This window comes from Plectropomus leopardus, chromosome 21 (assembly GCF_026936395.1).
Source record: "Plectropomus leopardus strain MGB_pleo_1.0 chromosome 21, ASM2693639v1, whole genome shotgun sequence".
NCBI lineage: Eukaryota > Metazoa > Chordata > Actinopteri > Perciformes > Serranidae > Plectropomus > Plectropomus leopardus.
In genome coordinates, this window is record NC_142196.1 from 11,950,649 (window position 1) to 11,972,961 (window position 22,313).

General features: G+C 38.4%; 2 protein-coding genes across 3 annotated transcripts; both read right to left on the bottom strand.

Annotated features, from left to right (window-relative positions):
* Positions 1–1,451: 1,451 nt before the first annotated feature.
* hnf4g (hepatocyte nuclear factor 4, gamma) lies at positions 1,452–18,472 on the bottom strand. Of its 2 annotated transcripts, none has more exons than XM_042510766.2 (11): positions 18,251–18,472; positions 11,020–11,188; positions 10,653–10,747; positions 9,868–9,974; positions 9,599–9,748; positions 9,046–9,133; positions 7,239–7,391; positions 6,014–6,063; positions 5,612–5,798; positions 3,313–3,435; positions 1,452–2,821 (listed from the first exon to the last, which is right to left on the bottom strand). In XM_042510766.2, the coding sequence occupies exons 1-11, from the start codon at positions 18,279–18,281 to the stop codon at positions 2,700–2,702; spliced, it is 1,275 nt and encodes a 424-aa protein (XP_042366700.1). In that variant the 5' UTR covers positions 18,282–18,472; the 3' UTR covers positions 1,452–2,699. The 2 variants fall into 2 exon arrangements, with proteins under 2 accessions (XP_042366700.1, XP_087928463.1); XM_088072337.1 differs by lacking the exon at positions 18,251–18,472 and adding an exon at positions 13,171–13,410.
* A 202-nt stretch (positions 18,473–18,674) lies between these two features.
* gpr141 (G protein-coupled receptor 141) lies at positions 18,675–21,560 on the bottom strand. Its single transcript, XM_042510767.2, has 2 exons — positions 21,357–21,560; positions 18,675–20,670 (listed from the first exon to the last, which is right to left on the bottom strand). The coding sequence occupies exon 2, from the start codon at positions 20,668–20,670 to the stop codon at positions 19,732–19,734; it is 939 nt and encodes a 312-aa protein (XP_042366701.2). The 5' UTR covers positions 21,357–21,560; the 3' UTR covers positions 18,675–19,731.
* Positions 21,561–22,313: the final 753 nt, after the last annotated feature.

Below are 22,313 nucleotides of genomic sequence, written 5' to 3' on the forward strand. Positions count from 1 at the left end.
ATCTAGCAGGGGTAGAAAATGGGGAAAATTTGAGTTTCAATTCAGAATTCAAACTTAGATATAGTAAAAAACAAAACAAAAAAATCATATTCTTGTCCATCCTTGCTCCTCCACCCATATATCTCTCCGTCCCTCCATTTCTCCCCCTCATCGCCCTCCTCAGGTGAAGCAAGCGTCATACTGGTGTGTAATAGTGTGCTGTCAGTGTGGGCAGTGGCGAGGTGTGGGGAGGAGAGCGGTGCGTCTCAGATGAGATATGTGACTGGCATGCTAACACACAGTTTTATCTGAGGAAAAAGGGAGAGTCAGGGCCCCCACATCTTCTCACTATAGGCCTTTGAGTAAAGCTCCCTGCGTACACACACATATGGAAGTGTGCACACATGCATCCGCACAGATTATAAATAAATTGCAGGTAAGAGCATACACACGCATACAGTATATATGCATACACACATCCTCCCATTGAGGGCTGTGTTGTTTTGACCTAAGCCAGGTAGCTTGTCCATTATGAAGTTGATAGGAGGATTTGGCCATGTTGATTCTAGACAGCATCAGCTCCTCTGCCATAAATAACCTGAGTGTTTTCTCTGAGTCGCCCAACAATATACAGAGAATAAGAGCTCTCAGCTTTATCCCCGGTCTCATCCACTGCGCATAAACGCTCATGCACACACACGCACACACGCATGCAGACCCCAAGACAGTGATTGAGCATGGACAAACGTCAAAGAAATAACAGATTTAAAAGTACAGTTGGCCCCAGTACAGCTCAGTTTCAGCTTAAATTGTCGTTTTACAATTTAGTTTGGCTTTAGGATTTGTCTCAAAGTGTGTTCTCTCAGATGGACAGTGGGGGAAACTAGTTTGATTTTAGATGAGCAGCATCAACCGGTAGCGTGGTCTCAATAGCTAGCCAATAAAGCTTTGGATACACGCTATATAGTCCTAACCAATGGAACTGTGGGGGAGCATGATGACTTCCATGACTGATATAATGGACAAACCACAGTCAGTATTCTTGCATGTGGAGGAACCATATTGAAATACATCCTGTCAATTTATCATCATCTGTTTGCCTATAATGTTTTGCTTTCAGGATCAAATGTGAAAAAAAGTCCATTTTTTTTTTTTTTTTTTTTTTTTTTTTCAAGCTATATCCATTGAAATGGTTTGTTGTGGCTGCAGCAACAGATTGGAATTGAATTTCTCTATTTCCATTTCACACTTAAATTTTCTTTATGTCAAAAATGGCAGAACAATAAATGAATGGATGCATACTCATTTGACATGGTGTACTGATGCATACAATATACAATAACTACTGTAGTCCATGTACATATTGCTCCCTGTTGTATTTCCTCTTTTGACAGCAGGAGGGTGCTACTGCACCATACTGTGACTCCAAGTCTCTCACTGTATGCATTTTCAATTAATCCACATTCAATCGATTTATTTTAAATTCTCATCGTGGAATTTTAATTAATTCACTGCATAAATTAAGAAATGTACACATTATTGACCGAAATAAAAAACACACAGGTGATTCTAGAAATTGAATATAGCAGGGCATTTTCATGATCCAAACATTTCCTATCAACCACTTGAATATATACAGTAAAATATTAAAATGTTACTTTTTATCCACATTCCTTTTTGCATTTAACATGATGTCTTTACAAACTTTTATAAATGATTTTGTCACAAACTGCTGTACCCCATTTTTTAATGCTTTAACAGTTAAATACATGTATATTAAGAATATATATATATATATATATATAATCCATTTTATATAAATACACAAATGCAAACCATTGAATGTCTTTTTTTCACAAATCCAACTGTTAGAATAGTTACCTCTCAGTACATGGCAGTAATTAGGTCTCAGTAATTAGGTGGAAAATCTAAATCCGGAAAATCAGCAACAGCATTTCTGAAGTTCTTTAGAACACAATAACTGATCTTAGACTAGTTTACAAATGTAATAGGTCCCATTAATCCATACTGTTAACAAACATAGGTACAATCCGAGTGATTCTGACATAACAAACATTTCTTGATAGTAAGTCATGTTGTTTTGCCATTGCTGCTGCTGTCTCTGAAATTTAAAATGAAATAGTATTTTGCACATTTACACATTATCTGTTGTGCATACCAAATGGTGAATAAACTGCACATAAAGAACCAGAAGCACATCTGTGCCCAATCCAGCAAAGCATCAAACACAAAAACAAACTACACTTCAAGCAATGCAAAGGTTTAAAAGGGCATACACGTTTTAACAGACTAATCTCTAGATTTACATTTGAATCACCATCATATCTGAGAGCATGTGCCTTACTGGACATGGAAGTGTTGTAAAACCATGGTACTGCATTGAAAAACAGTGCTGTGTATTGGTTTTAGGTGACCACAAAAATGCACAGCATGTTTTGTTAAACCCAAGTTTAGTGTTTCATTAGTTCACTGAATTTGAAAGTCACATATTGAAGTTTGAAACGGCTGCCCACAGCGGCTTTAATTGCGTCTTAGTTATTGTTGCAACACTACCAAGAGACGCAGGGAGGAGAAACAGAGTAAAGTCTAACCACAGACATTGAACAGCTTTCATAATCTTTATGCCATGACTTGGATGATGAATGGGAGACAGTGAAACCGTGCCCATGTCAGCTTGTTTGACAGAGTGCAGGGAGAAGTCAGAGATCAGTCTGTGTGGAAGGCGAGGGGCTGGCTGGAGGACAAAGAGGCTGGGGAAAGTGTTTGTACTTCTCTGGGGCCGGACCCTGAGGGGGCGATGGGATGGGGGTGTCTGGAGAGGCTGTAAGGAGAGAGGCATAGACAGATATTTCATTCTTTTGCAACTTAAAATGTTTATGCATGTGTGTGTTTGGTGGGGTATTGTTGTATATGTAAAGTCTGCAAAATGTATCAACTGTGGCCCACAGGAAATATTACACATAAAGCTGCTGCTTTATAGATACACTTCCCATCAATCTTGTGTGGCCATTAGGTGGTGTAATTTCCAAATGCATTTATTTTTATTTTTAAATGAAAGCATACAATAGGACCAATACCCATCCATTCTTGTAAATGTTACATTTTATGGATTTTTTTCCCACATTCTTGATTCCTAGTTATTCGTTTCAACTAAGTTAATGGAAACACATCTGGCACACACTTTTGTGACATTTCATGAGTGATAAATTGAACATAAACGTTACTTATTTTTTGCGTGTGTGTCAGAGGGTTTGTGCTTGTCTGAGGGAAAGGAGTTAGTGCGAGTGCGGTCGCTGAGTCTGCAGCTCTTACCTATCTGTGGAACGTGAGTGACAGGCATGGTGCTGATGACCAGTGTGTGTCCAGTCAAAGGGTCCTGGGCCAGCTGGGTGTGTGGTGGATGATGGTGCAGGTGTGTGGGCTCTGACGTAAAGCCTGAACACATGGCAACAAGTTTTTGTTATGCATTTACTGCTGATTTTTTTCTGAAGCTTACCTAAAAAGGTAGTATTTAGTCAGGTGACATTTAAGGGCTCACATGCTTAAAGAACTATTTCACTGCTTTAATAAATTATTAATACATTTTTAATAAAACTAGGCTGTCTATGCAGTGGAAAGGTTCAAACACTTTTGGAATTGATGCTACATGACCAGAGAAAAAGAGCTGTGGAATTTTCTTTTGCTCAAGAGATTAAAAAAACTACCAGCATACACTGCTGTGCACCAAACCAGTAAACAGCTTGGCTGGTTTTTCCACAGGAAACAATTTGGTGGCTGGCCGGTAACAAACAGTCTTGAATTATAATCAAATAGTGAGCTATAATATATGTCTGAAAATATTCTAGGTGAGAAATAGGTAATGCAGGAACAGAACGTTGGTTTATGTTTGATCAACGCTGCTTTGTTTTACCATTTCATCTCAGTTTTTTACAAAACAGGAAATGATGCAGCCTTCTTGTTCACAAATTTCTGTGTTACAGCCAAACAATGCACTAAATTATGTTCCTTTGACATTTTAGGCAAGAAAAATGGCAACACAGTAACAGAATCTTAGTTTATATTTCATCAGCTTTGCCTGCTTTTACAGTTTGATTAAAGTTCAGTCTGAGTTTGAGAGGGTGGGAGGTGCGCTCACTCTCAAACAGCTTCTATACTCTTTTGCTGTGTTCACGCTATGAGCGACAATGAAACAGCATGACCAGCTACATAATCACCGCATTATCAGAGTGCTGAAAAATAGTTTAGGCCAGCTAAGCTTTTTGTTTTGTAGCACATCACATCCATCAGCAGTGACGAACGTCCGTTTGTAGCTTCATGTAACCGATTTCCATAGAAAATGCATTGTAGCCTGTTACTCTGTCACTCATAGTGTGAACACAGCATATGTGTCCAAGGTGTCAGATATATGAATGTGCAAAAGTACAATCTGTAGCTGTAGAGCCAGAAAAAAAAAATCTGCTGGATGACAAGACATTGATTTGAGCTGGAAGATGAGCTGGGAGAACTGGGTGCTGGTAAGATAGAGAGAACTTTAGCACAGTGCATGTACACATACTACCCACACTGTTCTGATAAAAAGCTGGTTGGAAATTTGCAAAGTATTCCCTTAATGAAACGCTCCAAAACACAGATTTTCTTTTCTTGCAGATGGTGGGATTTCACCTAACAAGCCCTCATCAGACTAAAGAGAAGGTTGGGTAGTTCACTTTGCATAGTTTTCCCAACAGCACTAGTGTAAATCTGTGGTTTGGAGCTTTTAATTAACTGAGTGAGGAAATTTTACAAATTTATGCAGAGTTTATTTCAGTCTGTGCCTTCAGAGGTGTATCGGCATGTGTGCATGTTTTTTATAGTAATTGAGTCAAGCCTTTATAACTTAAAAAAATCAAACCCTTAGTTTATTTTATATTTTATAATATATCTAATTTCATTTTCTTAATAGTTTGGTTTGTTTAGCTAATATATTTATGTTGGCATCACTATATTTAAACAGTTGTACATTCACATTACTAAATATAATACCATCTCAACAATGTTTGAATAGCAGTTTTTGTTTTGTTAGTTCCACTTTTCTACAGGATGCTGAAAAGTAAAACACACTACTCTTTCTGTACGCAGTTTTCTTAGTCAGGTTGTCATATCCTGGAGTTGTTTTTAGCATGTATGGAGAAAAATGGAAGACATTTTTGGAGATGACTGGTACTTTATTTCCACGCCTCATCTTGTGCTTGAGGTTGTCTGTCATGGCCCTGCTTAGAATATGTTTGATGCATTTTACCTTTAACTACAGACTGTCTTATTCATACACATTTAGATGTGTTTGCAGATGTCACCTTGCGGCATCTTGTGTAGCAAGTTTTCTATTTTGGCTTTGCCTAATGTGGATAATAAAAAGTTATACCATCTCTCTGCAGATTCCCAAACTTTTTATATACCCTGGAAAACTTTTGCAGAGTATGTATACTTTTTGTTTTTCACATTGCTTCATGCTTGTCCAGTTCCACACATTTATCACTGAATAACTCCACTGGAGCATGTGCTGGTCTTGCTGAAGGTCACCCTATTTTTCTTTCTGCAGGTTTACAAGTGCAGACACAGGGCCCAGTCTCACCTCCCAGCAGCATCTCATGCAGCAGGTTGTCTATCTTGGCCAGACCACAGAGCTTAATGAACTGGAGCTGTTCGATCATCTGCCAGGTGATGCTCTGCAGGGTGGGCAGCAGGAGTAGCAGCTCTCCAAAACGACCCCTGGAGTCATACTGACGGTCATTAATGTAGTCTTCCAGACTCATCTGGACCTGCACACACAAGGCCAAGTGTAAGCAAATGTGTCCTTCCTCTGGATATACAGCGTACAAATGTGTGAAATTGTTAATGTATACTGTAGGTGGTTGAAAAACAATTTAAGTTTTTGATGCCTGTTACTAGTACTTTTTTTGTAAATTATAATAGAACATACTAGAAAAGAACTGCAACTCTGCGTTAAGCTACAAAAATCAAATGCTTGACCTACCTGCAGCCGAATAGCCTTGATCTTCGATGGGTCCCTCAAAGACTTTGCATCTGCAGATAGGGAGGCAAAGCATGGAGGTGGGAGATGGATTATGGGTGAAGGAATGGGTTGAAGGACAGGAGGGTGAGGAAAAAAACAGAAAGATCAGGGATGGAATTGAGGATATGAGTGGAATTGATGGAATGATTATGGTCAAACTGGGGCATGAAGGTAAAATGAGGGGATTTAGTGAAGGGGAGAGGAAGCAGGGCAGGTAACGTGAGAGGGGGCAGGTATTGTGGTCACACTGGTCCAAAAAGACATTTAAAAAAAGGGATGGAGGGATTGGGGTCTAACTTTGAGGGGAAATGTAGCCAGATGGATGGGATTGGGAAAGGGGATCTGGACAGAAATGGCAATGGGTATTGGACAAGGTATCATTAAACATATTTAGCTTGCAATTTTTTGTCTTTTTCAATTTATTGTTGTATTGTTGTAAAGTGTTTTTTAGTTTTGTTTCTTGTCTTTCCAGCTTTCGTGCTTCATACTTTTCTTTTAATATGAATGCATTACTTGGATAAATGTATTTAGCTTTTGATATTTAACTTAGCCTTTGAAACCTGAGCAAATCTGCTTGATTTCTTTCAAAAACTGTAACAATGCAATTGCCCCCAAAAATTGCAAGAAATTAGTAAAAAAAAAATTAAATACATACATAATTATTATAATTCTAAATACAGTTTTCTCAACATTTTTTCATACTTGTTTTTTTTTAAAATGATTTTCTAAATTTACTTACTTTCTTGCAGTTTGCAGGACATTTCTTGCCAAGTCTCTCATTGTCTTTTTTTTCACATTTTCAGAATAATCAAAAAGGTTCAGAGGTTTTAAGACTTGAGAAAGGTGTTTGAACGCAGCACAAGAAAATTGGTGTCCATCCAGGTTTTAAAAGGGTTAATACATTATTGGAAATAATGACAAATCATACAATACCAACCACTGTGCCAAGGTTATTATCAGTGGCAATTCCTAATCTTAATCAAGTAGTTTCTTTGTCCTAAATCAATGTTTAATTTCCAAACAGGCATTTAAATCACACAAATAGACTTAAAGTTCCTGAATGGAGGAGCAAGGACGAGCTGGAAAAACAGGGTAACCACTCATGAAAGAAAATTGGTCCTTGGCATTTGTTATTAACTGTACCACACAAATCCCCTGATGTTAGTTCGTCTTCTTTTTTTATTACCTGGGTCAAAGAAGACAATAGCCTTGAGCGCTGCATACTCGTTGTCGTCTATTTGAATATCCTGGAAAGGCTGCACTAGCTCATCCAGCACTCGGTTGGCTACCTTAAATATCTCTTGTTCAGGACTGTTCCTGTGGATCACGCAGCCGTTACCTGCAGACACAGTGAGCATCAGTTAGTGCCAGTGTTGAGCTGAGTTAAGTGGGACGGTAAACTATGTGGGTGTGTATGATATGGAGTGCTGATATGGAAGGGTGAAGGGAATAAATTTCGCTTTGAGAGAAAGAAAAGTTGAATCTGACTTGTGTCAAGACAGTTAAAGGGTTTCAGTCAAGGTTATGACAAAGGTCCTAAGACATATAGTAATGCACTATGAGTGTGTAGTTAAGTGTGTAGTTGACAGACCTTCCCATAGTATGATGTTGATACTTGTCTGGGTAATGAGTAATGCCGTTTACAAGAGATACTTTTGAAGTCACAAAGAAATAGAAACCTTGAGTTAATCATTGTCAGCTAACACAACATTTGATGGGTGAAACTTCACAATACAGTATACAAGTATGTTAGCAGTCACTAAGAAAAGAGTGAGTAACGACCTGATGACTGGTGAATCGTAAATGAGTTATTCTTGAATAACTTTAATTCAAAGGCTGTAAAATAGATAACAATGGGTTATCAGCAAACAGACTGGGAGATGCTCTATTATTAGGTAATGATTCGTTCATTAATGACCACTTTCTTCAAGAAGTAGTTCCAAAACTAACAACAACTTATTAATTAACAATAATCACAGTCCTAGCAAATCCTCAGAAAGTCTTAAAAGGTATTAATTAATCTAGAAAAGACTTTAATTGGTGTGTTTGAATATTTTTTTAAAAAGTAAATGTCAGGATGTGGGAAGTAGGAATTAATGATTATTTTTTTCTGACCTTGCATTGTAAAATCCCCAAATAATTGGTAACATTGTATTTTTTTTAATGATTTACCAAATGCCTCTCACATTTACATAATGGGGATCAGGATAATAGTACCAACAACATTCATATCATATCATAGGATCCGCTGTCTGCTAGCTAGCTGTCACTGAACCCTGCACAACATGGAAGTTTAGGAAATAGGGAAAATTGGGTATTAAACCAAGATTTCATGGCATTACCAAAACTGATAAAAGGAAGTGCATACAAGGCTCTGTAAATTCAAGCAAAAAGTGTTTCCAAACCTTGGCATGATGGGAATTAATGCAGTGGGATCCCACTTAGACAGTTAGAAACACAAAATCCAACAAAACAACCCACCAGGTATTAACCAAATAAGTTGTTGTTGTAATACATTTGGGCAAAACTGTAATCCTAAGTAATTGTCAGTTCATGTTTCTTTTTCTTCAGTTTTGATTATATTAAATTGGTTTTAAATTCCATTCAGAGCATTAAAAAAAAAGGTCTCAAAAAGTGTAGTGTCTAACTTTTCTTAAATTGTAGAAACCCTGAACCATTACTTACATCTCGCTGCCCCCTCAAGTTAAGTTGCACCTCATACTAAGTAGCTGATAAGTAGTCCCTCATTACTTTGTGATTATCCAACCATTACAATCTCTTATATAGTACTCCTCAGTGTTCTCATGGAACCACTCATTAATGATCCATTAATTATAAGGTCGATCTTGATGTGTTCCTCACTCGTTCCTTTCGTAAACACTCACATTTTTGTTTGCAACTTATTGTAAAGTGTTACCCATTTGATCAGACTTGAGTGCTGAATCACCTGATTGCACAATGTGTAAATATGTGTAAATAAGATGAGCTCATACCTAAAAGCAGGAAGTCCTTGAATGGAATTGACCTTTTGGCGACCCCAAGCAAAAGGTGTTCCCCTGCATGAGCCCTGAGCAAACTCACCTATAAACAAACACACGCACACACATACACAGATGAACAAAGAACACAAACAATACAACAATGCCTCCCCTTTTGCCCTTGCGTACATCACAGAGAAGCCATGTTTGTAGTGTAGTGTGCTATATTTAGTAGTCTTTGTATTAGAGCAAGATCTGTGACACTTCACTTAATTACTGCTTCTAATATTCTTTCATCTTACTGTGCATTTGGTTGATAAAAGAGAATCTTTCTTTCATCTCAAGTGAAAGACAGAATAAGCCACTTGTTAGAGCAGCAAGCACACTCATACAAGCATACAATGACTAATATTAAAAGAGTGAAAGCACTTCAAAAAGTTATTAAACCAAAGTACTGAAGTCTGAGAGTTTTTTATTTAATTTGGGACATGGGATTCAAATGTGCACAAGGATGACTTATTACAACAAACAATAGCTAATCAAAATTGACCAACTATGGCCATGTTACCTGGTCATCCAGTGGCAGTTCTCCAAATGCAGGAATGTATTTGGCCCATTCCACCAACACCAATAACTGTTGTCTCATAGAATCACATACATCCCCCACAGTGGCGGACTTCTGCTCCGATATGTCTGCTATTCCAATCGGAGCGGTGATCTGGAGGAAGTCAGGGAATAATGGTTTCTTGAGTCAAAGTCTGCTGATTTTGTTGTGCAAGTAATGTAATCATGCACATGATGTGCTGCCTAGTAAGGTGAACAAAAAGGCAATGTCACCTGTTGGGACAATGATTCAGCTTGGGCCAAAATAGTAATGGGTGGCAAGTCTTGGGCGTCTGGGATACTTCTTCGGGAGCTGATCCGATCTCTCTCATTCTGCACAGCTAAAATGTAACAGAGACCTAAAGTTACTGAGTGTGTGAAAAAGACAGAGCAATGAGACATTATCTACTGTATTTTTTGTGTAAAAATCAACAAACTATTTATCCTGGTTTTAGTGTTTGCAAGAATTTGATTTGGATTTAGTTGGGGGTGAAGAAAAGGTCCTGATTACAAACAATGCCAATGAAGCTCGGGCAGTTAACATTTAGGAAAATAGCCATGCAGGCTGGCATCAGCAAAAGGAGTCAAACGTTAACCAGTTGCAATCCAGAACAACATGTTTGAATAACACATGATTAGGTGTCGTAAAACTCTGTGCCAAGGTTATACCCCTCATAAATACACACACACACTCTAAGTAATCACCTATTTTATGGCTGAGACCATTTCAACCATCTTGAAGCAGCTTTCAGAATCTCTGAAGACAGGCTCTCCTTAAGTATCGCCAGTTTAAAGTCTTGTCTCTAAACTACATCTAAAATTCATACATTTTCTGCTGGCAATATACCATGAAAATCAGTTTGTCCAAAAACTAACATGGTATCCAAATAACTTTAACTTTTCATTTTGTATCTTCATACATAAAGTTTTAGTGGGCTTTCTAGATAAGAGGGGGAAAAAACAACATACATGGTTTCTTGTTTCTCTCTTATACAGGGAGCAGAAAGGATGTTCCGTACCTTCTTTCTTCATGCCAGCCCTGAAGCATTTGTTAAGTCTGCAGAAACGACACTGGTTCCTCTTATCTTTATCCACAATGCACTGTCTGCTGAACCTGCATACAACATACACACAACGATGTAAGTAGTCTCACAGAGCAAGACATGATGACATACTGCAACATAACATCATTTGACGTGATATGCCGTGGAATGATGACTATGCTGAAACGTTATCAGTTGTTAAAGAGTTCTTCTTAGATATGTACAAGAGCATATCTATGTGCACATGTATGCATATTCTTTCTGTTATATTGCTATACTATAATGCAAGCAGGGCAGGATTTTAAGTGCATATGTGTGCTCTCACAGTATTTGCCATCTGTACCTGCAGGTGTAGACATGGCTCTTGCGTATGGAGCGTCTGAAGAAGCCTTTACAGCCGTCACAGCTGGAGGCTCCGTAGTGTTTCCCAGTGGCCTTGTCTCCACAGATGGCACAGTTACTGCTGACCCCGTCTGGACCGACTGACAGGCTCGGCTCTGTCGGCATGCTGTCTGAAACACAGAAACACTCTCACAGGTAAATACACACGCAGTACAAAGACAGATGTGCACATAAACTCAGACACAAACACAATAACAAAGAGAATCAGTGTATTGCAGTAAACATCCAGAAATAGTTCACTATGGTCTAGTAATGGTACCACAGTGCTGAATGTCAACTCGAATATTTGTAAAATTGAGGCCACTATGTGTATAATTTCTGTGCCATTACACTGTAGCATCTTACTACTGCATCCAAAGTAAAATTACAAAGACTTTTTAATGTTTATGTAACTGCAAAGTCATTTGTGTGGAATGTTTGATTTGAACATCAATTTAAACATGAATTACAAAAAAAACAAATAAATGTCAGCTCAGTCGACAGGCATTTTAAACATCAATAATGATGTCTTTATTTTTATGGCTTATCTTTTCAGTATCATTACTACCATGACTGTTGTTATTAGTATCAGCAGCAACAGCATCGTCGCCATAATCAAAGCCGTAATCATCATCATGCACATTTATCGTCCGGTCAGAGCCTACCAAATGGAACAACAGCACAGTCATAGCATTTGCAGGTGAAAAATAGAGATGCATTGACGCAGACACTTTCACATCCCCTCGATACTCTCTCAGTCCGACAGTGACAAGGTCACGAGTCAATGTTCAGCTGACTTTTTGTTCACAGACATCAGTGTTTCATTTAGTTGCATGTTTTCTCTTCCAAAAAACACCTTCATATCACATACCTGAGATTGCTGCCTAAATATTTTTATCACATTCTGATTTTATGCTTTTACAACCTCTACCCTGCCCTTCTCTTTCCTTCACTACCACAAATATCCACTTACACACCCATATACAAGCAACAGGCAAGTAGGGATAACTTCTCACAATGAGTGTTGGCAGACAAGTGGATACACGCGCTGTTGGCCAACATTAAAATGTCCTGACTTTCCCCATCTCTTCATTTAGCTAATTATGTAAAAACAACACATGCTGATTTCTGTTTCTGCAAATAGCAACTCATTTGCCTTCAGCTGCTCTAACTTTGCTCTGTCAGTAAAGTCTTACAGGGTTTTAGGTGGTAAACTGTCCACCCAAAACCCTCCTTAAAGTTACATTATTTTAGTTTCATTCACAAGTATTAAAACCTTCAAATTCTGAGCAAACTGAAAACATTGAAAACATTGGGAAAAACCCTTTTGAGCTACTGTTCCATAAGTTGCAGCTAAAATGTAACAGAGACCTTAAGTTACTGAGTTTGTGAAACAGAGAAAGCAATGAAATGAGTAGATTTGGAAAACATTTTTAAAGCTATGGAAAAATGGCCAAGAAATTGTATTTATAATGGCCATAATTATATATCTAAAATTATTTTACATACTAATTATTTTTATAAACACAAAATAGGTAATTTCCTTGTTGTTTTTTGTTTATGTTTTTTTGTTTTATTTTTTTCTTTCGTTTTTCGCTTTTTCCTGTGTTTTGGAAAGAAATGAGCCCATCTGCTGAGGTATAAAAAGGGTTAAACAAGGAGGCTACAGATTTATCAGATACACAATACAAGCCTCACTTCTCACTTCTCTGTCCATAAGCCATTTTGCAGGCACCTGCTGCCAAAAATCTGCTTTCCAGTCTGTGTATGTACACATCAAAGCCTATAAAGATGGCTGTCTGTCCACTGTCATACACTATGTGAGCACGTCCAACTAAACTTGCATGCTAGAAAACATGCTTTACACTTCAGTTAGTGTTTATATGAGCTTGCCTTGTTTGTTTATGTGGGTTTTATGTGGGTGTAGCAGGGTTGGAAATTTTTCCCCACCTACCACTGTAGCTAGTTGATTCCAAAATCTACCAACCACTCAATAGATTACCACTGTGTTTTTTGGCTGGAGAGTAAAGCAAACTGTGTAGCTATACACATCATTTGGCTGGTGACTGGTGTTAATTTCAACCCTAGTGTGTAGGTGGCTCCATGCACTTACCTCCTCCTCCACAGAGCACCTCTGCATTCTCAAAGCCCAGTGTGCTGTATGAGGGATCCAGGCCTTCACAGTAGTTTGCTACTTCCATGTCTAACAGAGATTTACTCTGAGGAACAGGAGGATACTTCATTCCTGTTTTGACTTGATCTTCCTCACACTTTCTTCTTTCTCTTCTCTTCTCTTCTCTTCTCTTCTCTTCTCTTCTCTTCTCTTCTCTTCTCTTCTCTCTGTCTCCTTGTCCTTATCTGCTGGTCTCTGCTTCATCCAATTCTTACAACCATGACAAGGGAGATGCCCTCACATAAAAGATCTATAATCCCATCTGATTGGGTTGGGTGCAAGGAGAGGGGAGGAGCTGTGGCTAAGACTTCTCACCTTATTGCACATTACTTATCTGTCCCTCTCTCACACTTATCTCAGGGATGGATAGATAATGGTGAAGGATATATTTCCTTTCTCACCCTCTACCTCCTCTATTCTACCTCTATTTTTTAACATGAGACAGATTGCATGAGATTTTGGAGGATGGCTCGCGCTTCATGTGGATGTTGGCTTGCTCCTGTGTGCGTGTATTTGCACACATGACAGGGTTTTGTTCTTACAGGCACAAACATTTGTGTGCGTGTGTGTGTGCGTGTGTGTGTGTGTGTGTGTGTGTGTGTGTGTGTGTGTGTGTGTGTGTGTGTGTGTGTGTGTGTGTGTGTGTGTGTGTCCTTACTAGGCTTTCTAATCTAATCAATACTGGAGTAATAGCTCCACCACCTCAGCAGATATAATCTATAAAGACACAAAGTGTGGTGGAAAACACTGATAACTTCCATTAACTCTTCTGCAAACACACTCATTTGGTTTACATCAAACAGTCATTCATAAAAGTTGAGAAAACATTATCCTACATGTTTTTTAATTAACTGCTTATATACACAACTCAAATGACATTAAACTTACTGACCACTCGCCAAACCTGTATGTAAAAGCCTATCAAGGGACAATAGTTAAAATTAGCAATAGCTATACATTCCTTGTACAATACATCAGTCTCATACTCTGTATTTGAGTCATGTTAAATTGCATCATATCAAATAAAATAAATTCAAATTAAATTCAAACATCAGTTTTTTTGTTCTTGTATTTTAGGTTAAAGGAAAATTTAATTTGTTAAGTCATTTTTTTAAAATATGTTTTGTGGGCTTCATTTTGGAACCTGGATTAATTGCAGTTTTGCTGTCAATGTTTGTGACTTAATATCAGCACAGGCCTACATTTGTAAAGCTGATTACGATAAATGATACTCTTCAGATTGGATGATTCATATTTGTCTTTTCCTTTAAGACTGATGAGCCAGTCTGCCATGTAAAAGTATTAATTACTACCTGAAGAGCAGCATCTAATATTAACCCTATCATTCTCACGCTTCTTTTAGCTTTCTTATTGTAAAAACAGATAGAGTCAGGGGGCAACAGAAGTGAAAATCAAAACCAGAGTTAAGTCGTTCTTAGTGAGCTGCCTCCTCTGTCAGAGCAGGAATGCTGTAAACACATTGTAATTTACTACCATAAACCAGTTAAAATGTCCCATCACACCCATTTTACATGGGGAGTTTCATTGCACTAAATCTTGTTGTGTGGCTTAAAGATAATCAGTTTGGGGCATTGTGTTAGAGAGGGCTGTAAATGATAAGAGGCAGTATTATGGGAGATTTGATGCCCTACATCAGTAATGAGTGAGCCAGTCAGCCAAGCACCTACAGTGAATGAGCAGGCGTGGGGGTCATGTGTTGTCTCTGTAGGCTCAATAAACGAAAATGCACATTATCACAGGTAATGAACTCACACTTACTGAACATAAAGAGGAACAGCAATTAGTATGCTGTCACACGGTAATAACCTGACATCTTTGTTAAGGCGGCAGGCTGAAACAAAGGGGTTGAATGACGAGAGAGAAAGAAAGAGACATAGAGAGACGTGATATAGAGATTACATTTTAACCAGGCAGTGAGGTCAGGCCTCCTGACTCATCAGGTTTGTGGAGAAGAATTGCTCTTTACGATCACGTTCACACTCACATAAAAGGACTGGTATAGAGCACTGTGGAATGAGAGTGCTGGATTCACTTCATCATCACATCAGATAAATGACACTATACCTGTATTAAACTAGGATTAGTAGGAAGCAAGAATGAAGTGTGGAAATGCTGTAGACCTGTATACAGCATGTGGGCATTTAGGCTCCTAAGAAACTACAGTGTGATATTGTCAAGACTCACTTGTAGACAGCAGTGGTGTATGGTAGTCACAACAGGTTCCAGTGAAAGCTATTATGACAGGCCCTAGTGCACACCAGTTACTAGTTATAAAGCACACACACACACACACACACACACACACACACACACACACACACACACACACACACACACACACACACACACAGAGTAGCCAAAGGAATTTAATTTAGGGACCTTGGCTACCTTCTTCTTTTGCATTTTTTTCTCTTGTCTTTTCTCACTGTCGCTTTTACGTTTTAAAGTAATGAATGCTCACTCAGCTTGAACAGCGGTGGAAGAAGTATTCAGATCCTTGCTGACTAATATCACTGAAAATCTTACTTAAGTGAAAGCAAGTAAGTATATTTAGAAACACATTCTCAAAATATTAATAGTCAAAGTACACAAAGCAGGAAAATCTCAATAAATAGATAAAAAATGTTAAATGTTTATGTTCGAAATGTTCGAAAATAGTTGTCAATTAATTTTCTGTCAGTCGGCGAATTGATTAATTTACTTTTCATTTCACCTGTACTTTGATAAACAGTTGGGTAGTTAAATTTATGACAAAATATTTTTATAAACTCTTCTCATGTTTTTATGTGAATATGTTTATGTGTTTATGTGTGTTTATGTTTTAAGTAACTAGTAACTAAAGCTTTCAGATAAATGTACTGAAGTAAAAAGTAAAGTAAAAATATTTCTGTCTGAAATGTACTGGATTAGAAGTGTAAAGTGGCATAAAAAGAATAGATTCAAGTAAAGTACAAATACCACAAATATGTACTTAAGTATAGTACTAAGTATATGTATTTAGTAACATTCCACCACTGGGCTTGCAGATGTGCTCAGCCTGTCTTGACAGATTTTGTCCCTAATATAGCTACTGTGTGTCATATTGTCTTGTTTCTTTACCACCTGAAGCCGTTAAGACTTTATGCTTGCTCTGCTTTTTGATGATGATTTGAAAATGCCCGATGAAGATCTCTGCTAGTTTGCATAACTAAAAATACTGGTAACTTTTAATACAGTGTGCAAATCGTTTGATTCTTGCCCCATGTATATATAGAAAATGGCCACATTTTCTACTTTACATGAGTTCCTACTAGAACACGGACATATTTCAGAGGTGGCCATCTGAATCGCATGTTAGGGCCCACTATCTCTGCGCCCTCCTACCCATGTGTCCCAGAGCCTGCACCGGCTAAATTTATGCCCCTGGTCGATAAGTACAATATAGCTGTTTTAGCCTCACCCTCCTCTGTTAAGTGCAGGGACAAATGCCTAGGAATTCAGGCCTTTGTGTAATAATGAGTGCCATTGATCTTTTTCTTACTGTATTTAGAATACTTCACAAACCCCTTCTCTTAATTTGTTTTCATCAAGATACAGTATCTCAAACACTGAAGATCAGCTGTTTATAAAGACATACTGTAGAAGCTTACTGAGTTTGAAATTTTACATGTGAATCTGTTACGTAAAACCTATGACCGACACATTCATATAAATACCTAAAATAATAACAGCTGTTATGACTTCTTCAGCTGAGAACCAAGCAAGATGTCATTGAGGAACCTTTCATCCACCTAGCAACAAAAAGCTCTTTCAAGCCATAAAACTCAGTGCTAAGAGCTATCTGTGTGAACTGGCCATAACACTGCCGCCTCTATTTAGATTAGAGGTTTTAATAGTCACAGATGATGATCAGCCACCCAACTGACTCTAGAAAACCACCACTTCCTTATACCTGGGCAATATTAAAACAAACAAACAAAAAACATACACTGAACAGTCGACTATCCACTTTAAAACTCTATGGAAGGATCAGCTTTTTTATGTGTGTGACACATGATTTCTCCAACTGAAGTGCTGTCTAAATTATCTTTAGACTGTAAAGAGTATACACGCAATCACCTGCATAATTTAGGGCAAACCAATACAACAACACACACTACATCGTCAAAAATAATCAACCTTCTGACACAATCTTAATCGTAATTATAAGTCTGGGAATTGGAATGTCAATATCCAATTATACCAACTAAACATTTTAGAAATATATGATATTTAGAGATCATAATGAAATATATTTTAGAAATATATAATATATAGAAATCATTTTGACCCGATGAAGATTCAAGTAGGATTGAAACATTGTCTTAATTAAACTTGCGTGGCATGGAGTAGGTGTGCAGGTCTCACTTTTTTTCCTAATTTGATCGTCCCAAGTTATTTTGATGTACTCTCAGTGGCAGTATCATATAGGTAGTGCATCACAGCAGAAAAATACAGTGTGACTTTATTACCATCTCCCTGCTTAGCAACCTGCAGCAACACTACTCTTATTATAGATAATGTCGTTGTACAGGTGAAATAGGTTATCACTTGATCTTTACAGCACAGCATGCGTGACAAAGTGAGTCTGAATCTTATCTGTTTTAAGAAAATGCTGTCTGCTTACAGAGAGGTGAGAATAAAGAAATAAATATGCGGGACAAAAAAACAACAAAAAAAAAAAATTCCAGCACTAGAGTTGAAAAACCTCATATTGTAACATTCAATTCAAAAGCACATCAGCTTTCATTTTAGGTCACACAAAAGCAACTAAAGTGTGTGTACCAGGGAGTACCACCATTACCACCAAAATACAAACCACGTGATTTAACAGAACATGTTACCAAACGTCCTTGAGAAACTGCCAAAGGTAGGCTTTACTTTCTATTTAAAAGCAATAGCTTACCTTATAATTCTTATAGCCGATGTGAATATTTTGCATTACAGTGACAATATAATTCATAGGAGGACTTTGACTTACCTGTGTTTCTGTTTCCGTGTGGGATGTGCATTTATCCAGGTGTACCGCTGTCCTCCAGAAGTTAGCAGTCCCTCAGCGCGACATTAGTGACACAGAAAATAGGAAAAATGGTGCGTTCGACAGCATTAAAAGGGAAGGTTGGAGAGCTGAGCAGCCTATAATTCATGAAGCGACACATTGGATGGCGCCACCATAGCCCTGTCATTAGATCGATTTACTAAACAAACTCAAAGTAGGGTGGGGATGTTAAACAGTAACCCAGAGCCATAAAAACCAAAAGGAAAGGATCACCAGGTGTGTGTGTTTGTGTGTGTTTGTGTGCATGTGTGTATGTCAGTCTGGGCCTCTAACACCACCTCTGAGGGCAGAGGGTAAGAGAAGCAAGAGGTTCAAGGTAATGTTTCACAAAATAATGGTGAAAAAGTAACGATTTTAGACATTTATTTCACTGCAGCTATGTACACAGGGGTCAAGCGTTAGCAAATACAGTGAAATATATTTATGTTTAATTTCCACTTATATGGCTTTCATATGAAGTCAAATTCTGATGAAAATTAAGAAACCTAAAGACCAGTGGCACAATGTTGCATTACAAATGTCAAGTTTGAAGCTCTTGTAGTATATACAGAGGCCAGCAGATGGCAAGAGTTCATTCATTTTGAGTCAAAAGCAAAGGACAGTTTCCAGTCATGTCATCTTCTGTCAATATTTTTAAATGAAGAAACACCGTTTAAGGAGTTGCCTAGTAGCCTGCTAATTAAAACACACACCACATAGCCTTGATTGCATGTCATACCTCTATCTGCCCTTTCAACGATCAAATGATGATAAAAATTACTATAATACTATCAGAAAAAACACAGAAACATAGTTTAAAAAGACTGCATCCAGCTGAAATTTCTCCCGGTTAGAATTCCTTCCGTCTTCATTGTTCACAAGGTTTTTACAGAGAGTCAAATTAAACACAGAGGTCTCTTCCTCTCCAAAACAAATGGATCAAAAATGCTGAAAAAAACTGTTTCATATTACAAATCAATGTGCCTGCGACGTTGTTCATCATATTGGAGACATCATTGCAGAAAATAAGCTTTGTGGCAAACAAACAGTTATGATACTAACACGTTTTGTTCAGCAAAATAATACACACAAATGAATACCACTTTTAGGATTTTTGAAGTGTAAATGCATTCGCTGGAAGTAAAAAGCTATATCTAGGCTTAAACATACTACACTACCTTGCTACTGTTATGGGGCTGTAAAGTTGTGTTCAGCATTGCTCGGCGTGATGACATTCTGTAGTCTCATTTAAAACTAAAACTAAAAAAACAACATACTTATTACATTATATTTCTGCCAATTTGTCCCCCCTAAATCCTGAACACTGGATCTTATTAGATAATTAAATGAGGAACAGCAAAGTGAAATTAAGTTACAAAATAAAGCAAATCTTGACCCCCTAACACACATCCTACCTACAGTGTTTAAATAGCCTTTCCCGGTAAGCACATGTAGCAGGTTCTCCTCCCCAAGAAGGTGAGCATGTCCAAACAGTTAAAAGTGGTCAGACTCAGAAACACCTCATTGACACTCTCCAGATGGATGTGCTCTAAGTAATTCAGCCGGAATATGTGGTAGGGAATGAAGCAGACCACCATGATGAGAGCAAAGCACAAACTCTTCAGCTGAGCCCAGAAGTCCTGCTGAGAGGTGCATCCCCGGTGGTGTGTCCTGTATAAAACCCTCAGGACGTTGGCTTGGAGGGCCGTCAGCACGGTGGCCACCACTATGATGACTGTGCTTGTGAAGTAGTTGAACACCTTTGCAGACTCTATGCACTTGCCAAAATTGAAGCAGGATGTGGCATTGGAGTTCTCTGAGCTCTCATCCTCCTCAGTGGTCTTGCCGTAGGAAAAATGAATTATTAACGGAACCGCAACAAGCACAGCGATCCACAACACTGCACTGCCAATGAGTGCATGAATCTTTTGGATGGACGCCACCTGCTCAGCTCTATGGTAGAACGCCATCAGGCGCGTGATAAGGATTATCACGTAAAATATGAAAGACATGTACATGTGGATGTGGATCATGCTGCTGACCACTTTACACCAGCTGTGGCTCAGGGTCCAGTCATGAGCTGCGTAGTAGTAAATCCTGAAGGGTACAGTGAGAAGGAAGATAAAGTGGGCGAAGATAAGGTTGAGTACGGCGATGGAGGTGATGGATGTCGTGCTGGACTTCATGATGTGCATCATCAGGCTCAGGCTGATGGTGCCGCTTAGCAGAACCACAGAGTAGATGACCAGGAGGACTGGGTGGTACTCATTTTCAGACGGTTTTGTAGTTCCGGTGAAGGACATTGGAGTCATTGTGGAATTCACGGCTGTGGATGTCAAGTTCTGGGCTACAGTGGAAGCCATCTTAAACAGAAAAAGAAAAGGAGGAAGAGAGAGGGACACATTAGATACAAGAGAGGGCGGGGGGGGGGTTCTTATCTGAATTTAGATAAGAACCCCTGATTAGAGGGTGTCATGTGCGGTACAGACTGTGACACTCCTTGAGGCAAATTTTTAGACCCAACACAGAATTATATTTACAATCCCAACTGATATCCGCTCTTTGTTTTAAAGATTCTTTTTGTGACTTTTTGCCTCATAAGATCGGACTGCTTAAGTGTGGAACTGAGAGAGAGAGGGCCGACATGCAGCAAAGCACCGATGTTAGAATTGAAACCATTGGCCGCAGCGACAAGGACATAGGCTCTGTACTTACTCTCTCACTCGCGCTCTAACCCTAACCCTAAAAAAACATAATCTAGATGAAAACATTAACCTGAGTATACACTTAGTTTGATATGCTTCAAGTTGTTACAACAGATCAGTGTAAAAGAAAGCAGAACCAAATACAAATTAAATAAACAAAAATTATGGAAGTAGAAATTAAAAATATATATATTTTGTAAATGCCACATTTAAACATAATTGAGTTTAGAAGTAAAGATAACCTTCACAGTGTAATCCTTACCAAAAGACCAATGCTGAAATGGAAACTGCATCGTGAATAAACTTAAGTCAAAAGCAGAGGGTTTACCAGTTGACTTACGTACCTTTTGGTTCTAATAAGAACTGCCTGTCGAATGCTCCTGTGTGTGAATAAAGGCGTAAAAAGGATGTCCTCCTTTACATTGAATCACATTATCTCCAGCGAGCGGTAGTCTAGGACGCATATGCTTGTGTGTGCGTGCCAACTGTGTGTGGAAGTTAAGTTTATGAAAATGAACTGTCTGTCTGTCTGTGTGTTGAAAACCAGAAACCACGGCCCAGTTTTGCATATTGTGTACTGTGTGTGTGTGTGTGTGTGTGTGTGTGTGTGTGTGTTTGTGCATATGTGCTGTCAGAAACAGGAGGCGATTGCGCACACATGTATGCACAACCACAGAGATGGCTGCTTCCTCCTTCTGATCGCCCCTCTACCCACGCCTATTATTCTTGTCTGTAATATTCACCTAAATACAAACCATTAGAATGTGACATAGACATAGTGGATGGCTTATAGAACTGCTGATAAGTAGAGGAACAGGATGGTTTGGTGCCTGATTGCAGATGGCTATAGTATGTCTTGAGGGTTTACAAATATGTCATGGTAATACCAGAGGACTAAATAGCATCAAATATGTCTGTAGTTTAGAAACGCAAAACTTAAACATTCAGCCGACTGTTTATGCCGAAGAAGCATCTTATACCAAAAAGAAAAAACAACAACAAAAAACATTCATAGATGCAAAGCCGATGCCTGTAGCTTCTTCTGCATTTCAGTGTGAAACCCTTCGCTTTTCACCCTTAACTAGGTTCATTTAGATGTTTTATGTCTTGTTATGTGACTCCTTTGGATCTCAGTTAGTATGTTCTTCATGGAGGCAAATGTCTTTATCAGTTTAACAGTAATTAACTTTTATCTGTTTCCTGTACAATCTAATATAGCAATCAATAATATTCTTCAGAAGCTTGTCTTGAGTTGCAAAAACATGTCATAACTCAGATGCCAATTAAATCTTAACTGCTGC

What these genes read in the sequence shown, in the direction of transcription:
- gpr141 (XM_042510767.2), bottom strand. Translation starts at nt 20,670, where the DNA reads ATGGCTTCCACTGTAGCCCAGAACTTGACATCCACAGCCGTGAATTCC.
- hnf4g (XM_088072337.1), bottom strand. Translation starts at nt 13,300, where the DNA reads ATGAAGTATCCTCCTGTTCCTCAGAGTAAATCTCTGTTAGACATGGAA. An exon ending in TATTGTCTTCTTTGACCCAG is followed by an intron (nt 6,064 to 7,238) that starts GTAATAAAAAAA and finishes CCCTATCTGCAG; the next exon opens with ATGCAAAGTCTTTGAGGGAC. An exon ending in GCATGAGATGCTGCTGGGAG is followed by an intron (nt 3,436 to 5,611) that starts GTGAGACTGGGC and finishes CCATGTGTTCAG; the next exon opens with GCTTTACGTCAGAGCCCACA.